General features: G+C 40.8%; 1 protein-coding gene across 1 annotated transcript in view; it reads left to right on the forward strand.

Annotated features, from left to right (window-relative positions):
• Positions 1 to 26,682, forward strand: part of nr5a2 (nuclear receptor subfamily 5, group A, member 2) — a 287,946-nt gene extending 261,264 nt beyond the window's left edge. Inside the window, exon 8 of the mRNA XM_060829719.1 lies at positions 25,628 to 26,682. Within this exon, the coding sequence (XP_060685702.1) occupies positions 25,628 to 25,875 (248 nt within the window). The 3' untranslated portion in view covers positions 25,876 to 26,682. The remainder of the gene's footprint in view (positions 1 to 25,627) is intronic.
• The last annotated feature ends 863 nt before the right edge of the window (positions 26,683 to 27,545 follow it).

Genomic DNA, 27,545 nt, shown 5'->3' on the forward strand with positions numbered 1-27,545 from the left:
CTACCTCAAATAACTCTTACTTAGTACCACATACTACAGGGGTACCAGACACTAGGAGGGGTCATCCAGGTGAATTCCAAGAGATTGTTGAACAGTTATCTTTCACCTCTGATCACCTGAGTTGCTCAGACTTGAATGGCTTCGGCATCTCATTCACAGTGCTCCTGAAAATTAGCTCTGACCTGTGCTGTCTCTGAATCTTTCTGTCTGAAGCTCTCTACCTTTCTTGGTATTTTCCTTTCTGTCACTCCCTCTATCTTTTCCCTCACACTCTCACGCTCTCTGTCTCTGTCCTTTCACACTTTCTCTTTTTTCCTTTCCTATTCCATTCTCATACTCTCCCTTTGGCAGTCTCCATATCCTCTTCACTTCTCCTCAAACTACTGTATTTGACCTGGTTCTCTTGTGAAGAATTCACCTGACATACATTGTACACCTTCATTTTTTGTTTCATCGCAATCTTTACCTTCCTTGTCATCCAAGGCACCCTAGGTTTTGGCTCTCTTACTCTTTACCTTTATTACAACGTACCTGCCTCCACCTAAAACATCTATTCTTTAAAAAGCACTGATTATTCTTGTCAATGTTATCCCGTCAATCTCTGATTCTGTTTTAGGTCAGTTAAAACCCCTCTCATTGCACTGAAATTAGCCCTCTTCCAATTTAGACTTATTTTATTAGGTTGGCCTTTTCTCCTTTGCTAACTTAAACTCTCTGACACAATGGCCGTTCTTAACCAAGTATTCCTCCACAGACACTTGGTCGGCCTGGCCTACCTCATTCCCCAGATCCAGCAATGCCTCTTTCTTAAATGGGCCCACAACATACAAGTCAAGGAAGTTCTGCTGAACACCTTTTTAGAAATTCCTCCCTTTACTCTGCGTTTATCCCAATCAATGTAAAATATCCTGGTATCACCACTTTAGCATCTGTCAGTGCCTTGCCAGATAGAGACAAACAGTAAGACAATCATTCATTTTCAATTAATTTTCAAGATGTAAGCATGACTGAAAATAGCAAGTTTGAGAAGATCTGTAGGTCAGGTTGAGGTTCTGGATGTAGGTTTGCTCGCTGAGCTGGAAGGTTCATTTTCGGACATTTCGTCACCCATACTAGGTAACCTCTTCAGTGAGCCTCTGGACTTGGATCCCATTTACAACGCCCCTGAGTAAAAGAACAGGAAATGATGTCACCACAGGAAATTGCATCACCAACCCAAGGAAACCCAAACATATAAATAGAAAGCAGGAAACACCAGCACTGCTTCGTCTAGAGGCTCACTGAAGATGTTATCTAGTATGGTGACGAAACATCTAAAAATGGACCTTCCAACTCAGTGAGCAAACCTACATCCAGAATGACTAGGAATCCTGTTGTTTGTTATCTGTCCCTGGCTGCCATGAGAAGCTGGATGGCTATTGTGTTAAACCTCTGGTATCAGATTAATACTGGAGTCACATGTAGGCTTGAGCAGGTAAGAATGCTAGCTTTCATTTCCTCAAGTAATCCAGTTTTTGGGTTTTTTTAAGATAGCGTCCTGGCTACTTTTTGCTGATACTTGCTTTTTACTTCCAGGTTTTCTTTAAAACCGGATTCAAATTCTTCCACTGATATGGTGGCACTGTCCTCAGAATGTGAGCCAATCAGTCTAGATGATACCAGTAACATAACCACATAACTCCTATACCCAAATCTCTGTCAATCAGAAATAATCTCTTCCCAATTACAAAATCTGAACATGTTGTTAAAGCTGACATGGGAAGCAGCCTTAAAGCATTCCAGGAGTTTACTGCATAGATCACTCAGACAGTTGTGCAAACTTTGAACTGCAAGCAGAGCAGCAGCACCCAGAGAGTCCCAGAAACACACACACATTGGATTTCTCAGAGGGATCAGCTTCGAACTGAAAGGATTGCTAGGAAAAGCTGAGAGAGGGTGTGTAGATGAGTTTCATTGATTTCTTTGGAACTTTTCGAACCATGTTTTAGTTTGTTTAACATGGCCAACTTTATCTTCAGCACTACATTTCTGACCTGAGAGGAAAGCAAAATCCTTTCCTAATGGTAAGTTTTCCCAGGCTGGTTACTCTGAATTGTTTGCTTTCACACATCTTACTAATGATTTTATTGGATGTTCATCAACTTTCTCACATTCATAGATTCCCTTCCTCTTCAGCTGATGATTTCTGCCGATTTTAAAAATACCAAGTATATCCAAATGATTGCATTATATTTACATATAGTAAGGGCTGCGAATTACAGTGGCTCTCCCGTGACATTGCTCAGTTGAGGCAACTGATGGAATTTTGTAAGAACTGGAGTGCTATGTACAATTTATTGCTCAGCAGCAAAAATGGAGCTGTCTCCGTGTGTTGGCTAAATGCAGTCTCAAATCAATCAGACTCCCACTGTTAATTAGTTAGCAAAAAATGTAGAAGAGCAAGACACTAGGTCAGTGACACCTAAATTAAATAACTGTGTGTTTTTCTTTGTTAGTTTTTGAACTGTGATTGGTAAGATCAATCTAAGGTTTGTGATGTTCTGTGTCAATAAACTATTTTGTGTTTTAACATTACAAATGATTGACTTACTCTGTATTTGTCTTAGTATTTACACTTGTTGAAGTGTACCACAGAAAAGAACATTACATGGACAAGTGTGGCAAGCAAATATTGCATTAAATGTATTGATCAGTATCTCAGTTTGGCTCCTATTTCCTCATTGAAAATGTCCTTTAAAAAAGTGACTGAATTACAAATTTGTAACTCACTGTCATTCTGTGTCCACCAGCATATAACTCTTGTGTCAAACTTGGGTTTGCATAAAGATTAAGGGCAGTCAGAAGAATTAAATATTCATCTCGGACCTTGGGATGATACTGGGCAATGTTACAACTATGTTTATCCTCCAATTGAATATGGACAGTTACTAATAGATATTCATACAATTGGTTCCAGCAGTTGCTTTTGGCTCATATACTATGTGGATTGATTGCCATCTTTATTACTCTGAGTGATAGTTGCATTAGAGAGATCGATTATCCTCTTCCCCAATCTTTTCTCTAAGAATTTTCTATTTATAGTACAAAGAGGAGTTGAATGCAGCTGTGTAATGTCTCTGACTTTGTGTATACAGCAGTTTCATAAAGTTAAATTTTTCTAGAGTTTGGTTCGTTAAAGTCAGGGAAACCTGAGCTGCAACTCTCGGTACCTCACCAAGGGTTAAGGTAGTGGTAAAAATAATAACTGTACAAATCCTTTTGGATGCCTCTTTACCCATCCCAATCTCATGCAATGCTGATACTCAGAACATCTTTTATTAGGTGTTTCATCATCTTGGTTTCTAAGTTTGGAAAGGGGCAAGACATCATCTTAACAATGGTCCCTGTGAGCATGAGCAAAGTTTCCATCAGCAGCTCACTTCCTCTTTACCCTTCTGTAATTTCCCTTTTATTCACTGTCTATCCAACTGCTGTGCCTCTCTTTAACACACCACCATTTCCTGTCTAATTTATGACTTTCTTGTTTTGATGTCTCCTTTGACATTTCTTACAATTCTCATTTTTAGTTTTTGTTTCTCTGCTGTTCTTGCCTCTCATTGAGTCATACAGCATGGAAACAGACCCTTCAGTCCAACTTGTCCATCCTGACCAAGTTTCCCAAACTAAACTAGACCCATTTGTCTGTGCTTGGCCCATATCCCTCTAAACCTTTCCTATTCATATACCTGTCCAAATGTCTTCTAAATGCTGTAGCTGGACTTGCGTCTACCACTCCCTCTGGCAGTTTGTTCTATTAAGAACCACCCTCTGGGTGAAAAGGTTGCCCCTCAGGTCCTTTTTTTCAATCTTCTTCTTCTTACCTTTAAAATGATGCCCTGTAGTTTTGAACTCCCCAACACTAGGAAAAAGACCTTTGCTATTCACCTTATCTGTGCCTCTCATGATTTTATAAAGATCTATAGGGTCACCCCTCAACCTCCTACATTCCAGTGAAAAACTTCCCAGATTATCCAGCCTCACCATATAGCTCAAACCCTGAAAGCAAAATCTTTCAGAATCATAGAATCCCTATGGTATGGAAGCAGGCCATTTGGCCCATTGAGTCCACACTGACCCTCTGAACAGCATCCCATGCAGACTCACCTCCTATCCTACCCCTGTAACCCTACATTTCCCATAGCTAATCCAACTAACCTGCACATCCTTGGATACTTTGGGCAATTTAGCATGGCCAGTCCACTTAACCTGCACATCTTTTGGACTGTGGGAGGAAACCATGCAGACATGGGGCGAATGTGCAAACTCCACACAGATATTCTCCCCTTGGGGGGCTCAAACCTGGGTCCCCGATGCTGTGAGGCAGCAGCGCTAACCACCTGAGCCAGGTTTCTGCACCCTCTCCAATATCCTTCCTATAGTAAGGCAGCCAGAACTATACACTGTACTCCAAAAGTAGCCTCACCAACGTCCTGTGCAACAGCAACATGACATCCCAACCCATAAACTCAAAAGTCTGAGCAATGAAGGGAGAGTGCCAAATACCTTCTTTACCACTCTGTCTACCTGTGACGCAACTTTTAATGAACTATGCACCTAAACCCCTAAGTCTCTCTGTTCTACGTCACATCACAAGGTTCCAATTTCCTTTCTTGCTCTTCTTTGTGTCTTTCTGCTATTGTTTTATTCTGCTCTTGATTTTCCATTACATCACAAGAACACAAGAGATAGGACAGGTTTGGCTCAAAGGGCTTGTGGAGCCTGCTTTGCCATTCAACAGCTGATCTTGGGCTTCAACGTCACTTTACTGCATACTCCCCATATTCTTTGATTTCCTGAGAGATAGAAAATCTTCACTCTAAATGGATTCAATGATCTAGCATTGACCACGTATTGAGAAAAGAAATTCAAAAGCATTATTTCCTATAATCCGTCCCTTTATTCTCCTCTTTTCTCCCACCTATTTAAATTGTTCTCTTTCATGGATGGAGGTCTTGGTAAGTTGGGAGTGAATATTTTAGCTGTATATGTGCCACTGAGGAATTGCAAAGTGGCATGGAGTTACTGAGATCTTGCATGTTAGAGGATCTGTGAAACAAGATCCAGTTCAAGGCTTGATGCTTAAGGACATTTTTAGGAGAAAGAAAATCAGGAATGGAATTGATTTCTTTGCTTTCGTGAAAAAAGTTTCTGAATGGTTATGTGTTTTAATCATGTATCTTTCCGGGAATGTGAAATTTGAGGCAAATTCTATGCTGAGTGCCCCATTAACACACTGCACAAAATGTGTAATGAGAGAAACATAATTGTGATGTTGATACTGGTGGTCTGCCAACTGTTTGAGCAAGTTTTTAATTTCAATGATTGTCTCATTCTTTGGCTCAACATCCATTTCATCTCGAATCTGCAACACTTGGATATTGTTCTATGTCAAAGACAAGCTGTGGTATTAGAAATAATGTTCCCATTGGTTTCATGATGTGCTGGTGTACCATGTAGTATATGAACCGCATTGCCTTCCCAATAGGGAGAGTGAGTACCTAATCTCAATTTTGTCATTGGGAACCGGTCGACTTGAAAGTCAATTGTTTCCTGCATGTTACATGCATGTTGCCTTGCCTCTTGAATGTCTTATTTTCGATGCGGAGTGTTGGAATGTTTATTGTGAGATACATCTAAATGTACACAGTTCTCGAAATTTTCACATTGGGCCACTTGACTGATTGACTCAATGAAGATATTCACATTATCTGTAAAGCTACTCAATTCGAGTTGCGTGCTTTCTGGTTATGCCTACAGCAATAGGGAGTTTTCACCCCAATGTATTTGGAATTTATAATAAACAAAATAAGGCAGGAGGAAAGATTGTGCCCATCCTGATCAAACAGTCACAAAATTCCATGAACTGATGTAAATGCCACAAACAACTGGTGCTGTGGGCCTTGTTTTTTTAAAAAATATTTTGACCCTTTGCCTCAAACATTGTTTCAATTGACTGCTCAAAGATCTAATGAACAAACTTGCCCACTACAAACTTTGGGCAGAAACTGAACACCAAAAGAGAAAGTGTGCGATAGTGTGAAGGAGGTAAACAGAGCAGAAAAGGACATTTGAGAGCTGAACCGAGACTTCAAGCAAAGCCATTGAATTACCCTTCAGAGGAGTTTGCTGTCAAATCTGGGATAGAGGGCAGGTTCTGGAAACTGGATGATGAATCAGAGGTCTTCGGTTTGAAAGGAGTAGCAGACCAAACAGAAAGTGGATAAGGGAGACAGTGCTTCAAAACTGAGGCACCCATCCTTCAACTAAAACTCCCTTTTAAAACTGAAAGGATGGATCTTGCAACCAGTGTGTGTGCGCGCAATGGCAGACCACAGCACTTCAACACACCATGCTAAGGCTGCTCCTGCACCTAAGCAAGCAAGGAGGACATCCAAGCCTGTCTGGGACACTTGGTTCCACTTGATTTGAGTTCCTAACAGCCTGCATTCCCCCACCCTTGGGAACCTGAGGCTGAATTTATACAGTGCAGAAAAGGGTATACTATAAACCACTCTGTTCCCAAAAAATTGGTACTGCATTGACTAACATTCAACCAGGCTGTCATCAGCAAGCTGGATGGACTGAATGGCCTACTGCTACTCCTTGTTCCTATTTCTGTCTGAACTGAGCAGAGTGGCCTGGCTCTGAATGTTAATGGTGACATTGTCTACCAGGGGAATACAGCAGCAAGCATTCGCAACAGGCTAACCCCTATGTTTAAAATGATTTTGGGTGTATAAATGTGTATGGTTAACAGATTAAAAAGCAAAGTCGATGAAGTGTGGCACTGGAAAAGGCACTGCAGGTCAGGCAGCATCTGAGGAGCAAGAGAGTAAATGTCTCGTGCATAGCCCTTCATCAGCACATTGAGTCTGTTGTGTCTGACTCTGACTCTCTAACATCTGCAGTCCTCACTATCTCCTAGATTAACAAGCAAATAATGTTCTCAATATTGAGATGATAATTAACTATTCAAACGTTGGCCGTATAGTTTGTGACATCAAACCGGTCTGTTTTAATGGTATAATCTTCAACTGGATACTGGCTGTCATCCATTACTTTCTGTTTTAACTCCATATAGCCAAGTGGTTGGTAACTCCCTTGTTTACAAATTCCCACATCACTTGAAGTTAGCAACAACAACAATCTTAGCTAGAGTTCTGTGGAACCTTGGGGAGCATGTTGAGAGGGAGGGATGCATTGGGTCTATCACATTCTGGAACCGCAAAGTTGGTAGATGGCCCACCTACCCGAGGTGGCCGTTTGAAACCTTGAAGTGGCCAAGTAAGAGCTGTGTCAGGGCCTCTTCATGCCATCACTAGTGTTTTGACCCTGGCAATATCCCTTTCGACTTAGCAAGAGGCACCTTTTCAGATTGTCCTGAGTGGCAAGGGTTGCAATACAACCTGCCCACCTTCCTTGACCCCCCACACCTCCCTACCCCACCCAATTGACTTCAAGGCTCAAATGGCCCCAGCAAACCTGACAAATGTATTCGCACTTAGGGGCCTCTGACATACTCTCTGGTCTGCTCCTGCTGCATTCCCCAGCGGGGACCATCTCTCAGTAGCATTGTTGGACCATTGATTGGCTGGCAGCTCTTGGCAAGGGTGGGACATCCTCCATTAATGGAGTGGAAGCCCTTACTGCAAAACCTCTAGACTTGCCACCTGGTGGATAGAATCTTTGCTGCCCAATACCATTCTAGCATGTGTGCATCTGAAGTGAGTCAGTATAATGTACACTAAGCTGATGGTGGTGGACATTAACTTTACGATGGCAGACAGACCGAGCAAAATGGCCAAAAGTATTTTGTTTTCCCAATATTATTGGAAATTTTAACATGACTCCACATTGTGACAAAACTGGGATGCAGGAAAGCATTATGACAAAAGAAAAGTGCTTGTTTGAAATAAAACTTTTAACTATGTAGATCTTCTATGGCATCTCACACAATGTAAAATGTAGTTTTCAGGTGAAGTGGGGTTCAAGGCCAGGCGATAATTAGACCAAACAGAGACAATTCAATCTCTATTATGAAAGCAGTGCAACAAATTTACATGGACAGTTTCCATTATAAACATGGATATAGGAATATATAATGGAAAAGTTGGCAAGAAGTGCATACAGATATGGGAATCGATCTGTTGTGGCATTGAACATGGTGGATTGAGACCAAGTGCGGTCTTCAGATGAAGTGGATATAGTGGACAGGGAATAATTCAACAATAGTGCACAGACATAATTCAATTCTTTATTTCTATATTTTTCCTATAAATTCCTATGCCCACATTAACAATGAAAATACCTGCTCCACGCTGTAATTACACATTCCTACAAGTAATGTCAGTTAGCACAAATTGTGAAAGCAGCCTATTAAACGATGTGTGTTAGCCTGGAAATTTATAATGAAACATGTCATATTGCTATGCTAGTAGACATCCTGTGGTATTACTCACATGAGTTAGAAGATTCAGTGCTTTATAGTATATAATGGTGTATGTTTAAGGGGTAACACTGAATCACTGAAAGGCTAAAATCAAATTTAATTTCTATTAAACTGCCTTCTGGGAACTTCACTGATCTCTTGCAATTGAATCTCCCAACTCTATGCATCATTTGGTGAAACCAGATACAGGGAGTAATGTAAATGTACAATATATCTTCATTTACGTTTTGATATTTGCTAATAACTGACAGCCATTTCCAAGATGTTTATTAAATAGAAATGATGATTGGTTCAATATGTAGTTATTAATAGGATCGAACTCACCTTCAGTAGGAAAACTACCAATCAGTAATTTCATTTAGTAGGTAGGGATTTGTGATTGTATAGCATTTTATAATTAGAATATTTCAGCCCACCTATATTTTGTTTGATACAGCTGACTTTTTGAAATTGGTAAAAATCACTATAGGAGAAACAGTTCTAGAATAGGGCTGCTCTCTCATTAGTGAGAGAGAGAGAGAGAGATGAGTGTTGGTGGTTTAACCTGAGGGTCACCACAGGTGAGGGGCAAGGTTGAGAAGGTGAGTCCGTCATTGTAAACTGAGCCAGTGTGGGAATTAAACCCACTGAACCATAATATATCTATGCTGTACATTATCACTGCAACATTGTTTAAGAGTGAGTCTGTTTACCCATCAATGTGAATGAGAAAGGAATAAAGCAAAGTTTATTCTGAAAAGTTAATTTTCTTCCACTTGTCTTCAAGTACCTTTTGATGTAAACTTTTTGTTGTGACAAGAACAAACACTACATGTCTTGAAAAGGAATCCTTTCATTAAATTCAAAACTAGTCTAAATTTGTTCAGCCATTATTTCCCTGCAACATTCCAAATTTTTCCAAATATAATTTGACTTGAGTTAAATATGTTTAGAAATTATTGGCTGCTACCATAAAGATATTATTTCTAATAGTGAACTGTGAGATTTGTTGTCCCACATATGCAATGCACCAAGCACTCATTATTCATGGGGTGATAGGGACACAGACATTCGCCACGTAACAAAATGCGCAGATACCAGACCTTTTGCCTACTGTGAAAGATGCATAATCGGACCAGATGAGTCAATGAGGACAAAGAGAGATGGAGTCTGCAGTTGACCTTGCAAGTACATGGAGCCAAGGGCAGTCAATCAGTGAATAATGAGGAGCGAGTGAACTAAACCCACTGGAGTAAGAAAGATTCTTGAAGTCATAGATGAATTGTAAAGATCATACCTGTCAGTGTTTACAAACAAACTAGCATTTTAGATCAGTCTCTGACTTGTAACTTTTGTGTCACTGAACAACTTCAAGTGAATTTGAGTTATTTGAATATCTAATGCAGAGTTTCAGCTGCAATGTATCATGAAGAAATGGTTCGTTCTTTTTGGAAGCTATCTCTATTGAGATTTATGCGGGTCATTCTATATTCAAATAACTAAAAAATATTAGACTATTTAGTTTAGCTTGGATTAAAATATTTATTGAAACTAAATCGTTAACATTTTCTGTAAATGTTTTTTGGGTTTCATTTTTAGACTCCTTCATTCTTAGAAACTGTCACAGCCAGGTAAAATTTTTCCTGTGATTAGGATCAGTCTTTACAATGTCACTTTATTCTACATGATCATCTTGATTTTGTTTTCCTCTAACATTTCATTCCTTCCTCTGAAAAGTATGTATTAAAGAGAAAGGAAAGGATTGTTGTTATCATTTTCAGTGACCACAGTTGCATGGGTTTTGATATCAGCTGGTGCTATTCAAGCATCTGTTCATCAGATGAGGACACAGAAGTCATAACCTAGTACAAATATTCAGGGCATTCTTCACAGGGACATGTCAACCTTTTGATTAACCTCAATTCTAAACTTCAGTGCTCCATTTAGCAGGAAAGCTTGTCCTAGGTTGAAAGATATTCACTTTGTGAATTATATAAATTTTAAAGAACTGTTTTACCTGACAAATATTATAAAAGATAAGGTGGCACAATGCTCGTGTTCTGGAACTTAAGCACGGGAAGTCACAATGAGGTCCCACACATTGCCGCATCTCCATTTACCATGATAGCAATTCTGTCGAATCAATTGAAGATATTGAGTGACCGATCAATAGTTTTGTAAATAATATAATTTCATGCAGTATTATGAAAGATATTATTTTTATAAAGATGTTATCCATTATGTTATATCATATTGACAAGACACCTGCCTCAAGAATGATGCCAATTGGGTTTCAGAAGAAATCTCCAATACTGATTTCTCATCCTATAATTCTCTGTAGCCTGAGATGAATCAATCTCAGTCTTAAGTATACGTAATTTTGGATTATTCCCACTTCCCTGTAGAGAATTCCAAAGATGAAGAAGTACCTTCTCATTTAAGGGATCCTAAATGTTCAACCCCTTAATTTGATGCTGTGACCACCCCTCCACCTCCTTCAACCCATCCAATCGAGACCCCCCCCAGCAGGGGAAGCATGCACCCAGCATTTAATCTATCAAATTGGTGAAGAATATTACTGAAAGTTAATTGGTCCATCTGGTGAAATGGATTCTAAGGTCAAAGGAAGCCGGTGGAGGGTTCTCTTCCAGGTTGGAAAGATAAATTATACAAAAATATAAGTGAATAGGGTCCTTCAATGCATATAACGGTTCAATGTTCCATCATTATTAAATAATTATAAGATATGCATGATGTGCAAAGAATTCAAAATGATCAACATTGCTACAGAATAAGCAATATTGTTCTGAGGTCCAGTTTAGACAAGCAGCTGGGCAGCCTCACCTTCGAGAATTTGTCCTTCTAGGAATTCTCGTGTTCTTTGGTCTTCTATTAGCTCAGAGCATAAGAGGGAACAGGAACTCAATAATAAATCAATCTTTGGAATGTACCAGCAGTGACTATGTGGGTGTTACTTTCCAAGCCAATGCATGCAGAGCAGGAAGGTCTTGGAAACTGACATGAGGTCAGGATCCCAATGTCATCCCACCCTCTTCCAGCATTTCTTGGTGTAGGAATGAAGGTATGATGGGAACCTACGTGTGTTTGTTATTGAGAAGTAGTTGCAGTTGTTACAAAGAAAATTAAGATCTGTTTGAACCCTGAATTCTAAAAACCCCAGACAGAGAAGCTGTTACCCAACCTGACATCAAATCGGCCGGATCATCATAGCCTAGGAACAGGGTGAGGAGCTTTTCCAGTGAAACAGACAAGCTGGGAATGTTTCTGCCAGCCACGGCCATTGAGACACAGCTGTTCAGGGCACTGCCTCTCAGAGAAAGTGACTGTTAAATTCTTAAAGTCTCCTTACCAGTCTTAACAGTTTATCTACCTTAAGATGTGTATCCATGCACTCAGCCTTCAGGGTGGCAGTCACATCAGCACCAGCAACATGCTCCTCCATAGGGTCTAGAGACTAGGGACCCCACTCTCTCAACAGTCCTACAGGAGTCTCAAACTGTCACAGCAAATGACTGCAGACATCTACAACCTCCTCCAACAAGATCTCTTTCCTAGTGGGGCAAGTGCAAAACCAATGGCCAACAAGGTACCTGTCACTCTCGAAATGTTAATTTCCCGCCAACTCCCACCCTGGTCTGTGCCTGTCACTGATTTGAACTACTTTATTCTCCTAAGAGTAGAGAAAGCAGGTGGGTGTAGGTATTTATAATGGCCTGTGAGGAGAGGTGGAAAGGACATCATAGAATCCCTAAAGTGAAGAAAGAGGCCATTGGGCCAGAAATGCACCGTCCCTCCAAAGATCATCCCACCCAGACCCACTGCCACCTCTGCTCTATCCCCATTCCTCCACATTTACCATGACTAATTCCCCTAACCTGTACATCCCTGGACACTACAGGGCAATTTAGTATGGCCAATCGACCTAACCTGCACATGTTTGGACTGAGAGAGAAAAACCAATGCACCTGACGGGAACGGGAGAACACATGAACTCCACACTGTGACCCAAAGCTGGAATTGAATGCAAGACCCTGTCAATGTGAGGCAGCAGTGCTAACCAGTGTGCCACTCTCAACATTTGACTGTTAGACGTGGCCAAGAGAGATAATCAGCTGAAGGTAAGAGAGAGGGTTGGCTACTCAAGTGGCACTGTAAGGTGACTGGAGACAGAGGAATGAGTGAGTGAGGCTGAAGGTGTGTTAATCTGAGGAGTGATGTGTAGGACAATGCTGGGAAAGTGGCACCTGAAAATATAATGCCGATTTGCCTTCCTGCTTCCCGGCATCCTGGATGCTGTTGATGTTTGGTTTCAGTTTGAAGGGACCAAACTGAACTTCTGTCACTTCCAGCCACACCTGCTCCATGGGACAGGTTATTCTCTTCCTCCAGTTCCTGGGAGAGCTGACCTCACTACAGGTCCATAGCTTCCAAACAACAGACACAAGCAGTGGCTCCACCCATGCTCTGGAAATAAACCCTTCCAACCCAATGTTGAATCCCTTTTAATTAGAAATCTTTCCCTTGACCGAATGGCTGCATTTTCAGACAATAAGCACTTACTCTGGGAAAGAGTATTGGCTAGGTGCACAAATCAGTCAGATTCCCAAACTAAAAATTGTCCTGCCCTTCTGACAGTGAATGAGATGAGACAATTTTGCCCATTGCTTCTAACGATGTACTGAGAATTGCCTTTGATTTTAAACAGTTGTCAGAGTTTTTATTGGTGAAATGTAGTTTGCCTGTTTTTTCCAGGATGTAATGAACGGTTGTTTGTCTGTTATACTTTTTTTTTCTAATCAACTGAGGTGATTGGAAGATTTGATGGTCAGTTTCTGTATTCTTTAGTGGTTGATTTAATATGTACCCAAATAAATTGCTAGACTTGTAGGCAGTATCGTAAACCTGTGCAGGAAATATGCATAGATCTTTTGGTTCTAGATAGGCTTGGTCTGTAGATTGACTGAAACTCTGTGTGACCATGAGAAAAGGTATTGGAAAAGGCAGAAACTCTAGCAAATATAATACCTCCACAGCACTTTCAGAGCTGAAAAACAATGGGCTGAGCTTTCAGTTTTACAAATGATGTAAAATGTGAAGGAGCTGAATAGCAACCTGGTGTATGCCGTGCCCATTATGTTGTGTGATTGCTTTGACCCTGCTATTTGCTTTGAAAGGAAGCTGTATAGGTTATGTAATGAGTGCTCCTACCAATTTACCCTTCCACCGAAGTTGAAAGCTTTACCTAGTGACACAGAGTTGAGACTCTGAAAAATATGATGCCATAGAGTACTGATGCTGATGCTTTGCTGCTTATTGCGGTGCATCAGAGACAACTGTTGGCTGTTCAAGATGATATGTACATTTTCCAAATTTGTATTACAGGGACCAAAACAGATATATTCGTGTGCAGCACTTCATTATTAACATTTTTAAGCAATATGTAGCTTAACTTCTGAACAAAATTGTTTTAAAATTACACTTTCAGTTTAACAAGAGAATGTTATCCACAATATTATCTTAGTTATGTACTTAGGGTAAAAAATGAGGTCTGCAGATGCTGGAGATCACAGCTGAAAATGTGTTGCTGGTCAAAGCACAGCAGGCCAGGCAGCATCTCAGGAATAGGGAATTCGACGTTTCGAGCATAAGCCCTTCATCAGGAATGAGAGAGAGTAGCCAAGCAGGCTAAGATAAAAGGTAGGGAGGAGGGACTTGGGGGAGGGGCGATGGAGGTGGGATAGGTGGAAGGAGGTCAAGGTGAGGGTGATAGGCCGGAGTGGGGTGGGGGCGGAGAGGTCAGGAAGGAGATTGCAGGTTAGGAGGGCGGTGCTGAGTTGAGGGAATCGACTGAGACAAGGTGGGGGGAGGGGAAATGAGGAAACTGGAGAAATCTGAATTCATACCTTGTGGTTGGAGGGTTCCCAGGCGGAAGATGAGGCGCTCCTCCTCCAGCCGTCGTGTTGTTATGTTCTGCCGGTGGAGGAGTCCAAGGACCTGCATGTCCCCGGTGGAGTGGGAGGGAGAGTTAAAGTGTTGAGCCACGGAGTGGTTGGGTTGGTTGGTCCGGGCGGCCCAGAGGTGTTCTCTGAAGCGTTCCGCAAGTAAGCGGCCCGTCTCCCCAATATAGAGGAGGCCACATCGGGTGCAGCGGATGCAATAGATGATGTGTGTGGAGGTACAGGTGAACTTGTGGTGGATATGGAAGGATCCCTTGGGGCCTTGGAGAGAAGTGAGTGTGGAGGTGTGGGCGCAAGTTTTACATTTCCTGTGGTTGCAGGGGAAGATGCCGGGGGTGGAGGTTGGGTTGGTGGGGGGTGTGGATCTGACGAGGGAGTCATGAAGGGAGTGGTCCTTGCGGAACGCTGATAGGGGAGGGGAGGGAAATATATCCTTGGTGGTGGGGTCCTTTTGGAGTTGGTGGAAATGACGGCGGATGATACGTTGTATGCGGAGGTTGGTGGGGTGGTAGGTGAGAACCAGTGGGGTTCTGTCTTGGTGGCGGTTGGAGGAGCGGGGCTCAAGGGCAGAGGAGCGGGAAGTGGAGGAGATGCGGTGGAGGGCATCGTCGATCACGTCTGGGGGGAATCTGCGGTCCTTGAAGAAGGAGGCCATCTGGGCTGTGCGGTGTTGGAACTGGTCCTCCTGGGAGCAGATGCAGCGGAGACGAAGGAATTGGGAATATGGGATGGAGTTTTTGCAGGGGGCAGGGTGGGAGGAGGTGTAGTCCAGGTAGCTGTGGGAGTCAGTCGGTTTATAGTAGATGTCTGTGTTGAGTCGGTCGCCCGAGATAGAGATGGAAAGGTCTAGGAAGGGAAGGGAGGAGTCTGAGACAGTCCAGGTGAATTTAAGGTCGGGATGGAAGGTGTTAGTAAAGTTGATGAACTGTTTAACCTCCTTGTGGGAGCACGAGGCAGCGCTGATACAGTCATCGATGTAGCGGAGGAAAAGGTGGGGGGTGGTGCCAGTGTAGTTGCGGAAGATGGACTGTTCCACATATCCTACGAAGAGGCAGGCATAGCTGGGGCCCATGCAGGTGCCCATGGCAACTCCTTTAGTTTGGAGGAAGTGGGAGGATTGAAAAGAGAAGTTATTCAGGGTGAGGACCAGTTCAGTCAGTCGAAGGAGGGTGTCAGTGAAGGGTACTGGTTGGTACGGCGGGAAAGGAAGAAGCGGAGGGCTTTGAGTCCTTCGTGATGGGGGATGGAGGTGTCCTTCGTGATGGGGGATGGAGTTATGTACTTCCCAAATTTGCATCAATCTCCAGAAGCCAGTAAATTTCTGGATCAGTGTAAAATCTAACATGCCAGGTTGTATAACCCAGGCAACTTCAGTGAAATAAATGAGAGAAGCTCCATATTAAATATAATTAACTCAAATTTGAAAGAAAAAGCATGAACCATTCAGTCTGAAGTCATTTGATTTCTATATCCGAAGCACTTTATCATCATACAGACTGAGGTGTTTGAGTGCAAGAGCAAATTTGGTTTGTCACAGTAGAATTAGGAAATGAAGACTGACCAAGTATAGAAATGTAGCTGGCAAGAACCAATTTCCATTTGAAATGTAACTAAGCAAAATATTAGAATGTTTGACTTTTCACCAAGTGTCCTACTGCATAGCTTTCTTGCAGTTTTTAATAGTAAACCACACAGATAAGAAAGATTCAATCTTCTAAACTAGGCTGAGCTGAGAGACCCCACCAAATCGGAACATAGTGCAATGACTACAGCTGACAGAGCATAAAGAGGAGGCTGAGTAGTGACATTAGAGAAGTTCATAAAATCTTGAGGGGCATGGATATGGTGAATAGCCAAAGTTTGTTTTTTTTTCCTAAATTAGGAGAGTCTGAAATTAGAGGGCACAAGTTTAAGGTGAGAGGGGCAAGATTTAAAAGGGACCTAAGGGGCAACATTTTCACACAGAGGATGGTGTGCGTATAGAATGAACTGCCAGAGATGGTGGAGGCTAGTACAATTATAGCATCTAAAAGGCATCTGGATAGGTATATGAATAGGAAGGGTTAAGTGGGATATGGGCCAAATGCTGAAAAATGGGTCTAGATTGGTTTAGGATATTTTGTCAGCATGGACAAGTTGGACCAAAGGGCTGTACATCTGACTCTGACAAGTAGTTTCTAATTGCTATCCAGTTGTCTTTAAGTGGATGGACATGAGCAAGATTTTTTTAAAAACTGGTCTTGACTATGATGCTGTTACAGTTAAGTTGATCAATCTAACGATCATTGGCCATCAAAACTATGGCCAAATACAAAAATGTAACGCTAGAAAAGTTTAAAAGCAGATTTGAAGCCATGAGAGAAGTCTTTGTGGAAAATTAACTAGGAAACCATACCTAAAAAAACACAATAAAATTTATATTGATGTTTATACTTGGGGAGAACAGAATGAAAACATTTTTTTTAAAAAAAGAAAAAACAAGTAGAAGTAACAAGACCTACTGAAGAGGTGAGAAAAATTTGTGAAATATGTAACAAAACTTTAATCAGGATTCATACTAAAGGCTAAGTATATTTAAGCAAGACAAATTTGAGATATTTTGTGGAAATACATTAAGGCCCAGGGCCTATAATTGTAAGTCTGTTACCTCTAGAGTTTGTAGTGGGGAATAGAATTGATTGATTATATTCTACAGAATGCTATAAAAGAATGTGAAACAATCACCAATATCATAATAGTGTGGTAGTCAAATTCATGCCTGACAAACTGATAATCCTTTGAGATGGTGGTGTAGTGCTTCCCAAATCTTCCTTCCACACTGTGTGATGATTATTGCCGTGACCCCTCAGTGAGAACAAGTGGGAAAGGGAAACTGAGAGAGCAGAATCACAGCTGGTAAAACATGGATGCAACTCCCTGGCAGGGGTTGGTGACTGGGAGTTCATAAATCACCCCCCACCCCACAACCCTGCCAAAATTTCAGCTTGAACCCCTTTGAGTGCTGGTGCCAAATTTGCAAAGCCCCATGATAGTGAATAGATTTTCAAATGACAATCAACAAAATGTTTTCATGGGATTGGTAAGGAAGACTAGGTCTTGCAGGTTAGATGATAACATTGACCAAATGGATTAAGAACTCATTTTTACAACAGATGCAAAATGGTAAATGTGCACTGAGTACCTGAGATGTGTTCTAGGACCTCTGCTGTTTATAATATTTATAAATATTATAAAAGAGTGGTACTATTAAAATTGCTGATGAGGTGAAACTCTGTGGACAGATAATGAGTTGAAAGTAAATTGGTCCCAGTCTATCTAAAGCTGATCAATTATGTAGATGGGCTGAAATATGGCAGAAGGTTCTTAATGCAGTTTTAAATAAAAGATAATGCATGTAGGAACAGGTAATCATTAATGTGAGAGGGTCCTACTTAATAGCAAGGCTGCAGGTTGTAAAATTACATGAAATCCAAAGCTGTGGAATCATATCTTAGGTGCCCCACCCTGCACCAAGTGGCTTCTATCAATTCAAGGAGAAGTCTACCCTTACAAAATAATGAAGGCGACTGACTAAATCAAGAAAATAAAGATCACTCTTGGTTAAGACGAAAAACTGAATCATTTTAGAGTGATAATTGATCATAGTCTGACATGTGTGAAGGAATTACCAATACGGTAGTTCTGATTCTAAGTCTGGTCTTCAGAAGAATGTGTGAAGCATCAGATTGCAAGTCAAAAGAAGAATATTACAGTACTGACCAATGACCAATATGAGAATATGTGCCAAATTTTATTCTGCCTCACCTCAGAACTCCTATAGATGCATCAGGTTTCTTTAAAGAAAGTGATGAGGATAGGTTGAGGCCTTCAGAAATGAAGTAATAAAGCAAGGCTCATTGAAGAAATGAGGACAGAAGTTTATCAAATAATTACAGGCGCTGAGAAAATTGAAAGAAGTAAAATACTTATTTTGGGCAATGAATATAAGGTCAAAGAAAACAAGTAGAAACACTCACTAATGATGTCCCCTCACAAGAATGAATTTTAACATTTGGACTGATAATAATGAACAAGGAAGCTTAGGAAATTAGACAGATCTGAATGGGAATTTTCCCTCAACAAGAATAGACCAACAAAATTAAGTGTCCCAAAGAGTGGGAGAGCAACTGTTCATGGGCCATACATGAGCTATTAGCAGAAAAAAAGACCAGAAGGATGCAAAAGCTTTCTTTTGGCCAAAGGTTCCTGCATTCAACCAAAATTCACGATCCAATAAATAAAGAAAGGCTACAATTCAGGTTTGATTCCCAACTGTCTGTGTGGAGTTTGCATGGGTGAATGCATGGGTTTCCTCCGGGTGCTCCGGTTTCCTCCCACAATCCAAAGATGTGCAGGTCAGGTGAATTGGCCATGCTGAATTGCCCACAGTGTTAGTTGCATTAGTCAGGGGTAAATATAGGGTAGTGGAATGGGTTTGAGTGGGTTCCTCTTCGGAGAGTCAGTGTGGACCTGTTGGGCCTGTTTCCACATTAGAGAATCTAATCTAATTAAATAGTGTCCGAGGATGGCTTACAGTTGTATAAGGCACCAGAGCAAGAATCCAGCACCAACATCAACAAGGCTTTCAATAGGTCACTAGGACAATTTGGGGAGGTCACAGAAAGCCTTTCAGAAGTTTAGAGACCCAAAGTTCGCATGTGACTGAGAGTAGATTCCACATTAGAAATGCTTATTTTTACCTGTATTGCAGAAAAGGCAGTGGAATTGTCTGGGTACTGCATTGACCACAGCAAGAGTGGCTGGATACCTCAGCACTGTTAGAACTAAAGCCACATGCTCAGAGTTACTAGGCAGTCAGGGCTTTGGAAACATCTTGGAAGTTATGGTGACTCACAAGAAACTGGGTGCCTCATCCATCGGCAGTAAAGCTGAGAGTGGGCTGAAAGCCACAGAGGTGTCTATTTGATGCAGTCTAGCATGATTAGATTTCTCGGAGAATTGTAGGAACGATCCATCTTGCTGTCAGCTATAAGCTAGAATTGTGGCTGTGAGTAGGTACTGAAGTGTGATTTTCAGAGTCCAGAGGAGCATACCCAGTACAGGAGGGTGATTGACTAGAATAGAAGCAGTTATTGAGGCAATCCATGACAAAGCATCCCTTGAAATAGAGTTCAAGGCTGGATCAGCAAAGGGAAAAAGTGCAGTCTCCTGAAGTTTAATGAGATTCTCAATGACCCACCATATCAGTAACACCCCAAATGGAGGGGAGCTGGTTACTGAGAAATCCATGGGATCTGTCTTGATCACATTTGTTATTTAATGTTTGCCATGCGTTGCTTCATGTATTACCCACAAATTACACATGTCAATACAGGCTAATATAAATTATCTGTATTGTAGATTTCAATATTATTTCAACTTAGTGTTGTTTGTTCAAAACAGTGGAATTGCGTGGCTCTATTCTCTTAGAAAGTACCTGGGATCACACCTTTTGTCTGCTTTTAAAAATAAGAGTTACAGGTTCCAAACCAGATCATAACATTAACATGGGTGGCCTGCTCTGAGGTTGTAACATCATTTGATAGTCTCATGATACCTTGTGAGAAAATGATTTCTGCAAATGTTACTTTGTGGTTTGAAAGAATCAATACTCAGAAGAATCTGCCAAATACACAAACTATGTTATGTGGTTTTGTGCTCTCGTATGCACAAATTTTCCCAGATTGCACAGTAAATAGATTAACTAGCTCCCAATAAAACCAGGACTCCACATCCAATAGACATATTTAGTCAAAAGGTTTTGTCGTATATTCATTAGGACAATTCACAAGAAATACTGAAGTAAAGGGAAAACTGCTTATACTGTGTGAGTAGAGATCACTGATTTATTAGCAAGTCGAGGCAGATTGGAAGAGGGAGTGCATTGGGGAATGCGCTGGTTAATGATGATTGACAGTTAAATGCCAAGTTTTGTTTACATTTTAAATTAAACAGCTTGAATCTGATTGGCCAAGATATTGTCCTGAGAAATGAACCAAAGAATGGCTATCCGTTGAATTGAAACAGGCATAAATGTGTGCATATGTTGTTGATATTTCTATCTGCAAAAAATGTGGCCCTGTGTAGTAATGGCCCAAATATTCCAAGGGTTTGTCATCACAGTCATATTGATACACTGTTAATTTTTATATTAATACTGAACTCTGCATTTCTAGCTGGGAATTCCAAACTGGGTTCTTCACCAATTCATACCATGCCCCAGTTAGGTCAATGTGCCATGTAAATATCTAGCAGTACAACTGGGGAAGAGTAAGCATGTAAGGTAAGTGTAGGGTTAGTCTGGCAGTTAGTTGAAGTGCTTGGATGGCAAAGGAATACGGTGTGAGGTTGGTAGTCTGCCTGTTAAGATGCCAGTGAATAGTGCACCAGGCTTGTAGGGTGCCAGCTAAGGAGGGTGTCAGGTGAGCAATGGAGTGCTTAAGGTAGGTCAGCCACAGGGGGAATGTTGGAGATAGCAGGTGGGGGGTATGACTGGAAAGGATGGATGGTAGTTCCAGACAGTGAAGAGGATGGCAGACAAAGTGAGGCATTGGGTCAGGCAGGAGTGGGAGAGTATTAAGGGCTGGCAGACAGTGATGGGTTAGGCCAGCAAGGTGAATGTGGGGCCAAAGGAGGAGGGAAGTTGCAAGTAGAAGGGATGTCCAGGCAATTGGGCAGTAAGGGTGATTGGGTAGGGTTGTCAGGCTCATGGGCAATGTGAGTAGTTGGCATTTTGGATTGTCAGGGCCAAAGAATTTTCATCCTGGCAGTGAGGAGTTGGAGGTCTTCCAGTGTGGTTGAGTCATTTTGGGTTGTGGGGAGATTACTTCAGGGGAGGGGTTCAATGGTTGTTTGATATCCTGTGAGTGGTCAGAGGAGATGTAGTTGGGAGGTGGGGAGATAATGTGGCATAGCTAGTTTAGCATCAGCTTAATAGTTACTCAAAAGTTAGATGGGGTTTTTAACTCATTAACTATTAACTTAGCAGAAGCAGATCCCTCAGGTTCTCCAACAGTAAGGGGTTTCCAGACCCTCCAAAAGTAAATTGCCCATCAGAATCATCAATTTCCTGGCCAGTGACTCCCAAGGAGTCCACCTCATTTCAGTTTGCACAGGGTCCTAATGAGCAATTCTAGTTTGTGTTGCTCCAATGACGACCTGGGCATTATGTGCAGCTTCCACTACACACACCACTTTGCAGGATCGACTGACAATCCTGATTTGCTTAATCTCAGTATAATTCTTAAATAGTTCTTTATCTAGCAAATGTTGCCCAATCACGATTAATATTGGATCCAGTTAGTGACAAACACCCATTGTGTTGCTCCTGCGTAGCAGCATTGTGAAACTGCTAAATTCACCAACAGCTGAACGTGTTGCTCAGACATTTGAAATAACATAATCCGAGGAAGAAGGGCACTTTTCAGTGCCAAAAGCGATCACCCTAGGCCTGATCATGGGCTTGCGCGCAACACAGCCAGAATGAATTTGTTCAGGGGAGCTGTTCCTCCTGCAGGTTGGCTTTGATGCTCTCTGACTCGAGCAACATTTGTGAGGTTGAGAATGCAGCCAATTTTTTTCACCTGTGGACCTACAGAAATCCCAACATGTAAAGTGACCAGTGAAGGGAGCCTTGTGTTAGACATTAATAGTGAACCCACTGTTCAATTTCTCGACTGGGACAGCAAGGAAGGGCAAATTTGAGGGCAGGATGGAGCGTATTTGGCCTTCGTGTTGGATATATGCAAATACGAGAATGGGGTCACTACCATCAACATCACCCATGGGGATCCAACAAAGATGCACGAGAGAGTTGGGCCTGACAGCGATCCCATGACAACACGTCTACTTGGGAGTTCATATCTTTTATTAAAAAAACTGAACTAAACTGTGTGAATAGCGGAGTTAATAAGTTTAGTGAATACTAATTTCACACGATGGGGGCAGGTTGAGACCACCATGGTAAGGTGCTGCAGTACAAATGTCTATGGCTTCCTTGAGTGGTGAATAGGCTTACAATATCACATGAGCTCATGAATATGATATTGTTATTGCTATGCAATGATGAAGTTTGAGAACCCCCCCCAAAGAATTCTAGTTTACTGGCTTATTATAGAGTTTGGAGTATTGGGAACTCGAGGGTTAAACATCCCCTATTAGAGTGACTCACTGTATGTTTGATTGTGTACCTGTCATTTGACAGGCTGAGACTAGAAATCACGGTAGGTGGTGGCTACCTCTAAACTGCCAAAATCATCTGGAGCCATACATGTGTATTTTGCTCCCAGCCCCGAGCAAAGATATTTGGTTCCCTGAATAAGACTGCCAGCCGTGATTGTAAATTTTATTGACTGCCTCCTGTTCCTACTAACACACTTCCTTACCTATTAATAAGTGTATGTGAAGACCAACAATGAGGACAATACTAAATCCTATTATCTATCTCCTTTCCTATTAATAAAAGATTGTGAGTAATACAGAACAAGCTCCTGTGAACAATTCGATATATGTCACAGGAAGGTCACAATCACAAGCCATTGTACGATTGAGAAATTTCTGTTTTAACAACATAATAGCAATCAGCCATGTAATGTTAAGAACTTTATTAGTCACACCTGAACAAGGTATAAAACATACTGCTTGCATGTAATGTCCAGAGATTTAGCGAAGGGTGCCACCACAAGAAGGCTACAGGAATCCTTTTGGTGTCACCCAGAATCTCTCATTGGCTGTTCACTAATAAAGTGTCTATCTACCTTTGAACTGAAACTTGTGTCATCTGGACTTAAGAGTCACCAATGCCACTCCTGAATGGTCTTCACAGATGTGAAACAGTCCTTCACCACTCTCCTCAAATGCTGTCTCTCTTGTATGTTTTGGTTAAAAATCTCACAACAACAGGTTATAGTCCAACAGATTTATTTGGAAGTACAAGATTGTAGCTACTTGATGAAGGAGCAGCGCTCCAAAAGCTTGTACTTCCAAATCAACCTGTTGGACTATAACCTGGTGTTTTATGATTTTTAACTTTGTCCACCCCAGCCCAACACCAGCACCTTCACATCATAGAATTTCTTGCAAATTGTCCCAATGAGTGCAATACAAAAAGCTTTGGCAAAACATTTCAACAATACCCAAGTTCTGTACTGCCTAATATCAACTAATAACTGCATTAACAGTTAAACTGAACTATAAATTCAGCGAGTAATAGTCTACTTTGCATTCACATTATAAAATGCATAGATAGGCACTAGAAGATTGTAGAGGGGCAGGTTAATGCAAACAATTGGTAATTAATCCCTAAGTGAATAATATTTAATGGATTATGAAAGATATTGCAGCACAATGAACTAGGAGAAGCTGCTTTCCCACTGGCTATGATTAATAATTATTCACATTTCAAGATTTGCTTTGAAAATTCCGCTTCAGGTCATTTAATTACATCATTATTTTATATGTTCTTTTCTCGTTAGAACAGAAAATGTATTATGAATGTTTTTCAGATGTTCTGAGTCCACTTACAAATGTTGGTCAGCTCTTGCTGCTGAGCCAATTCTAATGAAATCAATTAATAAAGTTAACTAACTCTAAGATTAGATACTGTCTTATATCAGTGCAAAATAGTGGAATGGGTGAGAAGCTTCCAGCACAGAGGAATTCAAGAGACCAGTTTGTAGGCCAGGGACCGTTTAATGTCTGGTATTGATTTAAATTCATTTCCACCATTTGAATGATGGAAATAATCTGTTTGAAGGGTTAGTTTGACGATGGACGACGGGGTCACAGTACTGCTTTCCAAAAATGAGGTAAAAACAATGACTGCAGATGCTGGAAACCAGATTCTGGATCAGTGGTGCTGGAAGAGCACAGCAGTTCAGGCAGCATCCAACGAGCAACGAAATCATATGCTTTCCAAAAATGTCTGTGTGCAACTATCTACTATGTGACTCCTCATTTCAAAAATAACAGACTGTACTGTACTAAGAAAGTAACCAGGATAAGCCTTCATTGGGAGGCCCTTTGTATGGTCCATGTATCTGTTTCTTAATAGCCACATTTTTTAAAATTCAGAAATCGCAACTCCTGAGGAAGATTCATGAGGAAGATGAGGAGATTTTGGGAGTTTAAGGTTACATTGATTGCATGATTGACAATGCCCAAAGCCAGGGTTATCTCAAAGGAGTTACTCATGAAAATGAACTGAGTAACCAGTGAGGATTGAGAAGACTCATGGTGCCATTATAAAAGAAGAAATTTCAATAATGTTTTAAGGTCAAAGGGTATTCCAATATAGTATCTTTTATGAAGGACATACACTTCATTTACGTCCAACTCATCTGTCAAGAAGAGAGTCTGTCTGGAGGCTGGTGCTGCAGATTATTTTAAGAGCTATTGGAGTGTACCAGATGGTTCATTAGCAGTTCTTGCACAGGTCAAAGGTTACAGAATCATTTAGAGATGTCAAACTGAAACAAGAGCATTGTCAGCTTTGAACTACGATTTACAGTTAAAGGTTTGGATATTAATTCAACCTCAAGTTTGTAAATTAATCAGGGATTAGAACTGTGTACTATGTACAATTTGGAAATGTATGCAGCAAATGAGGGGGCTGGGCCTTGGTCATGTGATAGCAGTCACAATGGTTTCTCGTGCTGAATGTAAAACACTTTAACCTAGAAATGCTCCTTAACTTCTCTGTGTTCTGTTTGTTCCTTCTTTGACGAATATGAAAGAAAGGTAACAGCTTCATCTTCTCAATAGGACTGAAAAAGAAACAAATTCTCTCAAATGAGCAAAGACAGACCTTGACAAAATTAGGTTATAATTATTAAGAGTTTCATCCAGTACATCTTTGTTCGGATCTTGGTTGACATGCTGTGTATTTGCATCATTTTTATTTTTAATTGCCATGATTAATTGTATTCGTTCCGCTTGCATGTTAGATAAAAAAAAGCCATCTGTTGAACAAAACTTCTCATTGAACTTTAGTTTGTCCTTTTAGAATAGACTAAAGGGGAAAATTTACAAATTAGGTTTTTTTTGCATCACGTTATTTCTTCAACACCGCCCCCCTCCACCACCCAATCCTTCGTCCCTGACTGCTGTAATTGAATGTTAATCATGGTTTAACTATTTCTTTCAGATGTGAAAAACTTGGAGAACTACCACCTTGTCGAAAGTGTTCAGGAACAAGTTAATGCTGCACTGCTAGACTATACGATGTGTAACTACCCTCAGCAAACAGATAAGTTCGGACAGCTTCTCCTGCGATTACCAGAAATCCGGGCTATTAGCATGCAGGCTGAAGAATACCTCTACTACAAGCACCTGAATGGAGATGTACCCTGCAACAATCTTCTCATTGAAATGCTGCATGCTAAGCGGGCCTAAAACTAGATTCTGGGGGCCTTTGCATCGATGAGCAGAAATTCTAAGCTGCAATAAGCAGCGACTTTTTTTTTCCTTTAAAAAAGAAAACAACAAAAACCTTTCAGTGCACTAGATGGAAAGAGGACAACCTAATGAGATCTGTTCATCAGGACACAAGTGATGTATCAGGGTGTTGCCATGGAATCTGCCAACTGTGAACCCATCACACCTGTGCTACCCAACCCCCACCTCCCAAAGGAAACCTCTGTGAAGCCTTTTAAGGAAGCGCTTACCAATGTGAAGTTCACTTTGTCAAACTCGATATCAAATTAATATCACACCATTGTTTCCGATTTGTTCAGCTTGACCACTAATTCTAGGAAATTTAAGAAAAAGCATGGGAGTTGTGCACTAATGGCAATACAGTTGGGGCTTCAAGTGCACTAAGAAACCCTTAAATTTCAAAGCATGTGGGATACAAAGCAAATGTGGTAACAGTAATGAGCCGCCATAACCTTCTCGATTCTCCTCCTTCCCCAAAGCTATTTTCCCCAGTGATCATCAATGTGGTACCTGATAGGGGATCTAAAGGCTTGCCTGTAGTTGGCTTCACTCTCCATTTGCTCATTCAAATTACCAGACCCTATCTATGTGTGAGGCCTGCAAAGGTTGCAAGAAACCATCTGTCAAGCAATTAGTTTGACAACCACCTTACCTACCCATTTAGGTTATTTTTGCCAAAGCGTACATGCTATTTGAAGTAGACCAAAGCCTGCTGCAGAACAATAACGAGAGGGGAATAAAACTATAACTTATCTTGGATTTAAAAAATACACATCTCACATTCACAATTCTTAATACTTAATGTACTAGTATTAAACTTGTGATGTCACAGTTAAGTGAGTCTTGCCTTATTTCTGTGAATCTGAATACGCGGAAGAATATAATTGAAGTATTAATACTGTAAATTCAGCAAACAAAGGTGTTTACATTTACTAGCTCCTGTGGGAAAGAACTGTAATGACCTGAATTGCAAAGCAATGATTTCCTTAATTATGTTTAATCGGTAACTTTTTTACCAGTACTTAATTATGTCGTGAGACACTAAAATCAAAAAGGGAATCTCACTCAGACTTTAATTTGAACAGACAGATCTTTGGCCACATGATCACTTATTGAGATTGTATAAACAATTAGTTCTTTTTCAGGACTGTTGGCTTTGTTATTGGAATAGTACCATTTATATTGTACATCATGGTTTAAAGTGCAGACAATTATGTTACTAATTTATTTCTTCATTGTTTCACCTTTTGTGTAAGAACGCAAGAATAACAAAGCCAAATAAATGCATTTGTTCACTGTAGCGCCTTTCGAAAATCAGCAGCTACAGTCAGTTCAGGGACAAACATATATCTTAAAAAGAATCACACAGTTCATTTAAATATATATTATATATATAGTACAAATCTGAAAATGTAAAAAAAAGGATAAATCTGCTGCAAATGATGTGAACTATGGCTTCATCTTTTAGCTGAATGGAAAGATTTAAAGTTGAAATCTTGCATTAAATAAATTGTCTTGTAAACTGTATGTTCTATACCAAAGACTGTAGTTAGCTTATGTTTTCTGTATTCCATGGTCTCACTGCAGTGCAGAATGTAAAACCGTGATACTTACTTCAATGGACACAA

This window comes from Hemiscyllium ocellatum, chromosome 9 (genome assembly GCF_020745735.1).
Source record: "Hemiscyllium ocellatum isolate sHemOce1 chromosome 9, sHemOce1.pat.X.cur, whole genome shotgun sequence".
Classification (NCBI taxonomy): Eukaryota; Metazoa; Chordata; class Chondrichthyes; order Orectolobiformes; family Hemiscylliidae; genus Hemiscyllium; species Hemiscyllium ocellatum.